Genomic DNA, 11177 nt, shown 5'->3' with positions numbered 1-11177 from the left:
TTAAGGCCTTAAAACATATGAAGTCCTATCCGGTTTCTTTATACAAAGACCTAGCTCTCCTTAATTATTTATCCTCCTCGAGAGGATATTCATCAAGCTATTATTTATTCATTCTCAACATTAAGGTAATTAAATATGAGCTCACCGGGAATGAACAGGTCTGAAAAGGACAATGGGAAGGGAATCTTTTTTTTTTTTTTTTTCCTTAAACAAGTCTGCAATAATTGATTTGTGCAGAGCTGAATGTAGCTCCCGCAGATGATACTTGAGAAGGGGCTCGTGTTGCAAAGCCCTGACGTGTCTCCCCCCCCCCCCCCCCCGGGGGAAGCTCTCTGGCTCTTTCACTCAGACCCTCGCACTCCCCCTCCCCCCTCTAGCCGTTCGTGCTCCGCGCAAGCTCTGCGCTCCTCTCTCAGGCCGGGCTGCACTCAGCTCGCCTTCCGATAGGCGCCGCGCAGAGCCAATCAGAGCGCGCCGCCGCTCGGAGCCTTAAGGCTGCCTGCAGAAGAGCCGAAACAAAGTTCTGGCAGCGACCAGCATCCAGCGAAACTTCGCAAAGCGACCCGGCCTCGCCAGGTCCCCCCCTCTGTTTTTGTATCTAATGGTCCAGCGCCTTGGATTGTTTGCGCGTGGCCCGTAGATCCTTCCACGAGCCGCTGCTCCTCCTCTCGCCGAGCCATGTCGATGCTGCCTTCGTTTGGCTTCACCCAAGAGCAAGTGGCCTGCGTGTGCGAGGTGCTGCAGCAGGGGGGGAACCTGGAGCGCCTGGGCAGGTTCCTCTGGTCCCTGCCCGCCTGCGACCACCTCCACAAGAACGAGAGCGTGCTGAAAGCCAAGGCGGTGGTGGCCTTCCACCGGGGCAACTTCCGCGAGCTCTACAAGATCCTGGAGAGTCACCAGTTCTCGGCGCACAACCACCCCAAGCTGCAGCAGCTGTGGCTCAAGGCGCACTACGTGGAGGCGGAGAAGCTGCGGGGCCGACCCCTGGGCGCGGTGGGCAAGTACCGGGTGCGCCGAAAATTCCCCCTGCCCAGGACCATCTGGGACGGGGAGGAGACGAGCTACTGCTTCAAGGAGAAGTCCCGGGGGGTGCTGAGGGAATGGTACGCGCACAACCCCTACCCGTCCCCGAGGGAGAAGCGGGAGCTGGCGGAGGCCACCGGCCTCACCACCACGCAGGTCAGCAACTGGTTCAAGAACCGGCGGCAGCGAGACCGAGCGGCCGAAGCCAAAGAGAGGTAGAGTACACCTCTTTTATCGAAAAATAGTCCGGGTTACAGCACATTGGGGGCGGAGGGGGGGGGGGGGTCGCTTTGACTTCTAGCGCAGGCAAATAAGGACGCGAAGTATCTCGGGGCTACTTTTCCTCAAGTTGGTGCATATGGGGAGAAATAAGACGGATTGGGGGGGGGAGAGAGATCCCGGTGCGATCCAGCATCAGAAGGGCTGGGAGACTCCTTCATCGCCCGGGGCTCTGCTGCAATTTCTGGTTTTGTTGTTTTTTTTTTTTTTTGTTTTTTTTTTTTGGGGGGGGGGGGGGGTTAAAACCAAGAAATCTGTTTTGAGACAGAGGGACCCACGGGGTGGGTGGTTATGGCTCTGACAAAATCATCCCGGCTTTTATTTTAAACATTGGAAGTTTCGCTTTATGGAAACAAGACTGAACTATTGAGGCAGTGTGGAAAGGAAAGCTAACCTAAAAAAAAAGAAGAAAATATATATTAGGAATAAAAAAATTAGTTTCAATCTTAATCGACCAGTTTTCCTTGAATTAATTTCTGTGTGTAGTGGGCACCTAGTTAAATTTATTCTTCTAGGGGAAAAAATAAACTGTTTTGCAACTACAATTTTTCTTCTAGTTAGCCTTTTGAATTTCACAGGCTCTTTGGCTTGTGACAGGAAAAATAAACACTGGGAAGAGGCAGTGAATGTGCGGATATTTTGTTTTGATAGTTCAGCACGTTTTATTGGACTTGGCTGTCGGTGTTAGAGGTCATAGGACAAATCCAAATGTTTGGGTTGATCTGGACAATAGAATACAGTGTCGGGGAAGACCTTCATAATTAGGTCCAGAGTCAAAAAAAAAAAAAAAAGCACATCCGACAGCCAGATAGCTCCATGACAGGCCCTCAAATTTTAGGCTCTGGGAAGTCCATTTATCACATGGGATGTTTCAAATTTAAGCTTGGAACTTTAGGTAGTCGCTAAAGTGGCTCTAGTGTGTGGGGATGGGGTGGGGGTCAGTACATAATGAAGTAAGATATTTTAAGAGGAACTCGGGGTAGTTCTAAGAAACTCAGAAGGCTTTGTAAACATGTTCATTTGGATGTTCAGATACCTGAATTAAAAAAAAAACCCCTTATAGAAACGAGGCCTGTGCCGCATAGTATATCCTAGAATGAATTCTTCTGTTATTACATCCTATAGTATATATTCTACAGCTAATCTACTAAGGCAGTTGCCTGTAATAATTTAGCGATATTTGTTTAAAAAGTTTTAAATATATTTACAGCTGTAAAGGCTGTCTTTTGGGTCACATGCAAGATACTAATTGCTCCGTTTTTTTGAACGGAGATTTGGCTAGCTGCACTAAATTGTTCATTTCATAAATACTCTAGCCTTCTGGGTTTCTGCACTATTTTTAAAGACGTATACAAGCTTGTTTATCTGTGTTTCTCCCCCTCCTCCCCCATAGAATGCGCAGCATTTGACATCTAGCCTGGCAGAAACATTTTGACACAGTAGGGTGCCAATGCATTGAACTGTAGTGAAGTTCTGCTGTTTATTTTGTAACTAAAATATTCTGTAATTCTGTTGTTGGTTTTTTTTTTAGGGAGAATACCGAAAACAATAACACCTCCACCAACAAGCAAAATCAGCTTTCCCCGCTGGATGGGGGCAAATCGCTTATGTCCAGCTCCGAAGAAGAATTTTCGCCTCCCCAAAGTCCAGATCAGAACTCGGTTCTCCTGTTACCGGGAAATCTCAGTCATCCCGGGAGCTCCAGTTATTCTCTGAGTGCATTAAGTGACACTCAAGGAAGTCACGGCCTTCAGGGGCACCAGCACCAGCTTCAGGACTCTCTGCTGGGACCCCTCACCTCCAGCCTGGTGGATTTGGGATCCTAAAACACCAAAGCTGCAGGCCCCCGCACCCTGAACTGTACCCAACAGTCACTAGACACTTAATTGTAAATAGCAGAACAATTAACAAACCATAACTCATCTTGTGCTACTTAGTCGATAAGGAAGCCATGACTTTTCAATTCCTTTCAATGATCAAAAATCCTCACCCCTGGTCTTTGTGGCTGTTATACAACTTTGGCATATTTCTTCCTCAAGTAGCCTAAGCTTGAGAGCTGCAAAGGCACTGTTAACGTTAATCCTGTATTCCATCAAGCCCAACGGAGCTTTTCAAATAGGAATTACAAAAACAACTGGATTCAATTGTGCTTTTATTTATGAAGATGATATAGTGGAAATGAGAAAAAGGCAACCGATGCAAACCGTCTCTATAGTTTGGAAAATGTGCTTTCTCTCGATTTTAATTTTCTGAAAAATTAAATACCTCTAGGATAATGTACAAAATGTCTTGAAGGAAAACTAGATTTAACTTTTTTTAAAAATTTCTCCTTTTTAGTGTTAAAGGAAACTGCAAAGTAGTTTATAATAAAATGCTATATTAGAAAAACAAGTGACAGCTTTTCTTTATGTACCCAAAGAGACCATTGCCAGAGAAATATTTCTTTTTTTTTTTTTTTTGCTTGAGCTGCAGGTTGAAAACCTATCAGATAAGGCGCTTTTTCATCAATTAAACTGAATGGAAAACTCATCCTGAACAGAATTCTGCCAAATGAGAACCACAATAAGCAAAACAAAAACCAGTTAACTGGCCGCCTTTTCAATAGCTTCCATAGATGCATGTTTTCAAAACAGAAAACAAATAAACTAGTTTGATCTTTACTGGTATGAATAGATTATGTTCTTATTACCTGGTTTGCTTACATTTTTGCTGATAAATATTGAATAACCTTCAAATGAGCAAATAGTTTATAAGCTATTTTTTTTTTTTTTTAAATAGAAAAATATAAATGATTTTGTCATGCACGCAGTGGAGGTTAATCTGACTTTTGACAAGTTCATTTCACAGTCCACAATCTGCTTGTAGCATGGTTTCCATTTGTCTCTGTTGAACAGAGTAATGAAGCTATAATTTATGGGAGGCCAAACAAATAGATCATTAAAATAATATCTTCATAATTGTAAAGGTGTTGAACATGCAGGAAAAAACCCACATTTTTCCATGTGATTAAGTGATGGCATAACTTATTTTATTTTCTTAGCTAAAAGAAATAAATTTCTACATTAAATTTATCAAGATTAATTATTTGAAAAAGGCACAAAAATGATCATTACTGGCTGTGGGGTCTTATTCAAATATTCCTCTTTCATTGGGACACTTTTGTTTGGAATGTACTTTTTTAAAATTTATATTTTTCTGGAATTTTATTTCTATGATTTATACAATATGAAGGCACAAATGACTCTAGCAAAAATTGAATTAATGTCTAGGATGAAAAATCTTAGGCTCTGAAATTATATGGTGCTGCTCTCACCGGTCCTTCACTCTTCTTTGAAGTAAAAATAATTTTCTCTAAATACACACTATTCATATATTCACTTGGGTTTAGAGCTAACGATCCCAATCTCCTTTGTTAGTGTTTTGGATCATTAGGTGTGTGTTTATTTAAGTCACAGCAGTGTTTATGCTCTAGGTTTTGGGGCCATGGAGAAATGCCACCCTCTGCAGGAGGGACCCTCACAAGGAACTTCCACACATTCACTGCAGAAACCTAACGCACTACATGACCTCAAACGCTCTGCTTAAACCTCAGTGTAAAAGAAGGAATACCGGCTTGGTTTGGTTTCTAATATTTGTTTTGAATACTAGTATATTCAGTAGAGGATAATTCTGTGAACTGCACACACACAGCTGCGTCAATGCTGTCATCGTTGGTTGCAGTAGTATCTTTATTTTAGGACAGGGAAACCTCAGTAAATGAGTCACTGAAACACAGAATTACCGTGCAATAACATCATAGAAACAGACGGCAGATAAGGGCCACGGCCCATCAAGTCTGCCCACCCCAATAACCCTCCCCTACCTTTCCCTGTGAAGAGATCCCACATGACGATCCCATTTTGTCTTAAAATCAGGCACACTACTGGCCTCAATTACCTGTAGCGGAAGATTATTCCAGCGATCAACCACCCTTTCAGTGAAGAAGTATTTCCTGGTGTCAGCGTGTAGTTTCCTGCCCCTGATTTTCCACGGATGCCCTCTTGTTGCCGTGGGGCCTTTGAAAAAGAAGATATCCTCTTCCACCTCAATACGGCCCGTGAGATATTTGAATGTCTCCATCATGTCTCCCCTTTCTCTGCGTTCCTCAAGTGAGTACAGCTGCAATTTATTCAGCCGTTCCTCATACGGGAGATCCTTGAGTCCCGAGACCATCCGGGTGGCCATTCGTGGACCGACTCAAGTCTCAGCACATCGCCTACAAAAGTTATGGAAAGACACAGTATTAAGCAGAATGGCTACTTCCTACCCTACACTGCTAATAGAAAGACCTAACCAGCTGAATTTGTGTCCATTATCTCAAGCTGGGACTGCCAAATTGATCCTATAACATTTAGTAAATAAAGGCAGAAATGGCTCACCTAATCTGCCCAGTAAGGTGGTTTAAGGTTGAAATTGCCTCTCTCTGCAAGTAACTCACTGCCATGATATTATTTTTTTATTTTTAATAGGGCTATTTTATACATTTCCACTTATTGTAGTTTGCAAAACGTATTTCATACCAAGAAATATAAACTCATAGATCGCTATAATTTTTTTTTTATATACACCTGCTGCAATCGGTCTTCTATTCCCTGACATGCATTCTTACTGAAATGGGGCTTTAGGATATTCATTGGTCTGTGCCGTGCTTAACTCAACTGAATAAAAGTTTGTTCCATTCACTTTTCTATTTTCATGTTCAGAAGGAAATGGATTTTAAGTTTTGTTGCACCTTGAAATAGTCTTTTAAAAAAAATCTGATATATCTCTTCAGTGATTCAATTTTTTATTTTGACTTAGGGCTCCTTTTACAAAGCCGCGCTAAGGCTTTAACGCATGGAATAGTGTGCGCTAAATTGCCACGCACGCTAGCCGCTACCGCCTTCTTTTGAGCAGGTGGTAGATTTTTGGCTAGTGTGCGCTAATCCGGTGCGGACGCTAAAACTCTTAGCGTACCTTCATAAAAGGAGCCCTTAATTAGGTAAAATGTACTGTTCATGTCACTTTAAGAATCTGAGTTTGGTTAGAAACTATGGGACGTTGGTGAATTCTCCCTGCACAAGAATAGAATAATAAATAAATAAAATCTTATTTCTCACAGAATCTTACAACAGGGCCAAAAGAGCAACAGCAGTTCTCAATGATGACTGTCCGATTTGGTTCCGGTCTAATTACCCTTACAAATAATTAGCACAGTAGATTTCAAAGACGATTGAAAAGGATGACCTTATAAAAGACTTAGATATTGCTTTCTGCAAAATAATGGGACATTTTTCATATCAAGTTTCTCACTTAGCTCTTCATCTATGTGGAATTATCGGAACTACAATAAATAACTATAAATGAAAAAGCTGTACCGCTTAGTTCCGCGATTTTCAACTTTTTTCGTTTCCTATTTTTCCGACGGAACGAAAAAAAAAAAGTGGAAAATCACCGGACTAATGTATCGTCCTAGATGGAGACTGCCCCAACTTTGTTGGTTGGGTTGAGGACTTTTCAGCAGCCCCTGGTATGTGCAATATGAATCCAGCATACAGTACAGAGAATAAATCTAGTACCGGATGCTTGAAACAAATGCTAAAAGTTATTTACCTGTATACTCCAAACTGTAAGAAAGGTTGCCTCTTTTGAAAAATATTATTTTCTTGTTCATTCATTCTGGGTTTTTTTTTTTTTTTTAAATCTTTATTGATTTTCAAACTTTGACAGTGCAATACAATTAATTGAACATAAAATACTGCATAAAACGCACTATTAACTACACAAGTAATACATAAAACAATCATTTTCTCCCATCCTCCTCCCAATTATTAATACAATAAGACACATGATGTGATTACAATATTATAATTAAGTCATTTAAATCCTCAAAATACATTTCCCTCCCCCACCCACCCACCCTGGTTGTGTAAGGAAATCTAAGAAAAGGAGAAATGTAGTCAATGGGCTCCACACTTTATTAAATGAACTACTAACCCCCATACATTCCGCATTTATTCTCTCATATTTATATGTGGTACACACATCTGCCCACCAAAATGTGTAATTTATTCTGTCGTGTTGTTCATTCTTTATTTATTTAGTGATTTGGCTCACACCTTTTTCAGTAGTAGCTCAAGGTGAATTGCATTCAGGTACGCTAGGTATTTCCCTGTCCCTGGAGCCATCACCATCAAATGTTTTGTTTTTGTTTTGTACCAGAGGCAATGGAGGGACTCGCCCAAGATCACAAGGATATACTAATGTTCCGTTGGGACTTGCACAAATGGACATTAGTATATGAGTGTTTGCCCCTCTATTCGCTTAACTTTTATCCAAGCAGAGAATGTGCCAGGCCGTTTGGTGCGGTTTTTAAGATGATATTTATCTCCGACATCTTTCTGCCTCTGGTGCAGATTGTTAATCGCATTTAAGTTTGCATGTCTTGAAATGACTTTTAAAACGGGACTTTTAAAACGGGAGAGCAAAAAGACAAACAGAGCATTTTCAAACTATTGTGGTCACCGACCTGGTACTTCACCTTTCTTCACAAATAAAACCTAATCACTGGAAACTGATTAAGTTCCCAGGAAAGCAGAGCGTGACATTAAAATCTTTGAATCCCGATGTATCCTGCAAGCAAATAAAGCAGTCGAATGCTCCCCTCCCCTTGTTCTTTTGTTCTTGTGTTTATTTTTGTATTTTGCAAAATGGAGTTAAAAATGTAACACGCTTGGGCCTGTTTCTGTCCTTTGACTCTTTTCAACAACCAATCACTGTGAGCTCCTTTGACTAAGGTGCGCTAGCGTTTTTTAGCACACACAAAAGATTAGCGCACGCAAACCCCAGGCTAAACGAAAAATACTAATGCAAGCTCTATGGAGGTGTTAGCATTTAGCGTGTGGGGCATTGTAGCGCACGCTATGTGCGCACTAAAACCACTAGCGCACCGTAGTAAAAGGAGCCCTATCTCTTAAGAAAAAAGGTTTGATTTTATTTTCACAGACTGTGTGTTTTTGTTCTTTTGTGGACAACCACATATTAAGAGCCAACAAGCTGAACATAACACTGCTAGGTTCTTAACTCGTCTAACCACCCAGTAAACATTCATTTTTATATATTTTTAAAAATCCGCTTTTCTTAACTTACGCCCAGCTAGCTAGCTTTCTACGAAAGCTTTTATTTTTTTGCTAGATCATGGGAACGGTTTTGGCCAAGGGGCACAAGAATTTCCTGTTGGTAAACTGAAGGCTCTGAGCTGAAGATTGGAAACGTCAACACCAAAGTCACAGGTTTGATTTTCGGATAAATAATACCGCCTCCCTTTGTGCGCATTTTCTAGAAGCGGAATGGGGAGAGAGGTTTAGAAAACAAAAATGCCAAGGCCAGAGAAAAAAAAATTCTTTATAGAAGATTGCAAGTAAGTCAATTATTTAATTGAACACAAAGCTATGCTCTATCACTATTTATCTGTAAAAGAGGAGAAAGAAGCCAATGTTTCACCCAGAAGTAAAGGGTCTTTCTTTACTGATTGGTGGAGGCAGGTGTCTGCAGGCAGCACCTCTGTGTGTATTCATAAAATCTCCCACCTCTTTCAGCATCCTTATATTCTACCCCCCCCCCTCCATCCATGACCTAAAAAAATTGGTGTGGCTAAACCGAAACGCATTAGCAACCTCCCTATTTCATAAGTGCCTAGGGCAGGGGTGTCAAAAGTCCCTCCTCGAGGGCCACAATCCAGTCGGGCTTTCAGGATTTCCACAATGAATATGCATGACATCTATTTGCATGCACTGTTTTCATGGTATGCTAATAGATCTCATGCATATTCATTGGGGAAATCCTGAAAACCCGACTGGATTGCGGCCCTCGAGGAGGGACTTTGACACCCCTGGCCTAGGGTTAGTCAGGAGCCTGCCTGTTAACAGGGGGAGGAGCCAAATCCCCCCTCTCTTTCCGAAGAAGCTAAGGCGAGCTCCAGCTGAGCTTTGCTGCCAGGAAGATAAAGGAGTGGCTCCAGGGTTAGCCTTCACTCTGGTTAGGCCCAGAGCCAGAGCAGGGAAGCAGACCAACTGGGCAATTTATTTGTGAGATTGGGTCGATGGGAATTGTGGCCACATAGAAGGGATCAATTAGGTATATATAAAACGTAACCCCTCAGAGGACCAGGATATAGCTAGGTATTTGGGACCTGGATTGGCCAATGTTAGGATACTGGGCTTAATGGACCTTCGGTCTGTCCCAGTATGGGAATTCTTATGTTTTACCTACTCCTTAGAGGGGATTTGCTTACCCCCAGCCTATTAAAAAAAAAAAAAAAAGGTTCGCTGTTTCAGTATGTTTTGTTTTGTTTTTACCCATGGAGCAATTTCATTGTTGCAGGGTTTTTGTTTTGTTTTTTGGGGGGGGATTGGGGGGGAGGGAAAAGAGAGAGTATATCCAAGCTAGATCCTGTTCAGAAGAAGGTCCTGTTGGACCGAGCCTCAAGGGTTCACCAGGAGGTGGATATTGGCCCAAGCTCAAATACAGCTGTGGAGGTTCAGGCCCAGAATTTAATCTTCCGGATACGGCAAATTGATTGTTGACTCCTTGCTGATCATGGCGGGAAGTCTAGCTCTTATTTGTAAATAGTCTCTCACTTTTAACTCGGGTTATCAAAAATAAACAGTTAAGCCTGTTTTATACTAAGTTTGTCTTAGTCGCAATTATGATGCTTATGTTAGATGTTATTGTTATGATTTAGCCAGGGAGAAAGGGGGGAGGCGATCAGTCCCCTATCCTTGGTAACATTTTCTCCCTTCTCACAGTAGGCTCAAAGTATATGAGCCAGGGCACTGTTCTGAAAGCGTTATGTGCCAATGGCAACCGAGCTTTCGAATCAATCAAGCACCGGTTTTATGTTTTCTTTGTTAACTGGGTCTATAAAACGGGACATTTTAGCTGCAGCTGCCTAAGTCTCTCTTTTTTTTTGTAAGCAAATGAAAAGGATAAGCTGTCCATCTCACTTTGATGCTGCTGCCAGAGTCTAACATTTACTCAGCACTTAAGAGGTTTTTGATTCATGCTTATAATTTGTTAAAGGCATAAAAGTCTTGCATAGGGGCAAAGTGTCTATATTCTAAATAAGGAATGAAAATGGTTCATAGACATAATCGCGGAAGACAAAGGCGTGCGCCGACAACTGAGCGCAAGACGGAGGCACGCGCATAAGAAAATTACTGTTTTTAGGGGCTCCGACGGGGGGTTTTGTGGGGAGCCCCCCCACTTTACTTAATACAGATCGCGGCAGCGTTGTGGGGGGTTTGGGGGGTTGTAACCCCCACATTTTACTGGAAACTTAACTTTTTCCCTAAAAACAGGGAAAAAGTGAAGTTTTCAGTAAAATGTGGGGGGGTTACAACCCCCCAAAACCCCCACAACGCGGCGCGATCTGTATTAAGTAAAGTGGGGGGTTCCCCCCCACACCCCTCCGTCGGAGCCCCTAAAAACAGTAATTTTCTTCGGCGCGTGCCTCCGCGCTACTCTCAATTGTCTGCGCGCGCCTTTGTCCCGGGTCGCTTTTGACCTGACACCAATGAAAATGGCCATATTTCCATAGATTTTCCCCAATATCTTTTGGGTTTCCTAGTTCTTTCGAGTAAATAAATCTTTTAATTTAAAACAATTTTATTGAAAGAATCCAGTAAAAAATACAATAGGATAATACAAAAATACATTCATTACAATAAGAATCATAATAATAATATTTCATACATATTTATATCATTCCTCTAAATTAAATTTCCATATGAACTAATTCATTTCTTTCTACATCCCCCTTGATTCCATCTCCTTCCCTCCAAATGAAATCCCCCATC

The 11177-nt window shown here is 41.9% G+C and overlaps 1 protein-coding gene across 1 annotated transcript; it reads left to right on the top strand.

Moving 5' to 3' along the window:
* Window positions 1-476: 476 nt before the first annotated feature.
* Window positions 477-5048, top strand: SIX1 (SIX homeobox 1). The gene is made up of 2 exons (XM_033950834.1): window positions 477-1238; window positions 2834-5048. Exons 1-2 carry the CDS (start codon window positions 679-681, stop codon window positions 3126-3128), a joined length of 855 nt encoding a protein of 284 aa, XP_033806725.1. The 5' UTR covers window positions 477-678; the 3' UTR covers window positions 3129-5048.
* Window positions 5049-11177: the final 6129 nt, after the last annotated feature.

The sequence above is a fragment of the Geotrypetes seraphini genome, chromosome 7, assembly GCF_902459505.1.
Source record: "Geotrypetes seraphini chromosome 7, aGeoSer1.1, whole genome shotgun sequence".
NCBI lineage: Eukaryota > Metazoa > Chordata > Amphibia > Gymnophiona > Dermophiidae > Geotrypetes > Geotrypetes seraphini.
The sequence above is the reverse complement of the archived record's forward strand: the minus strand, read 5'-3'. Positions and strand labels throughout refer to the sequence as shown.

Bases quoted from the DNA above. Each gene is read 5' to 3' on its own strand.
- SIX1 (XM_033950834.1), top strand. From the start codon at position 679: ATGTCGATGCTGCCTTCGTTTGGCTTCACCCAAGAGCAAGTGGCCTGC. The intron at 1,239-2,833 runs GTAGAGTACACC...TTTTTTTTTTAG, and splicing joins GCGGCCGAAGCCAAAGAGAG to GGAGAATACCGAAAACAATA.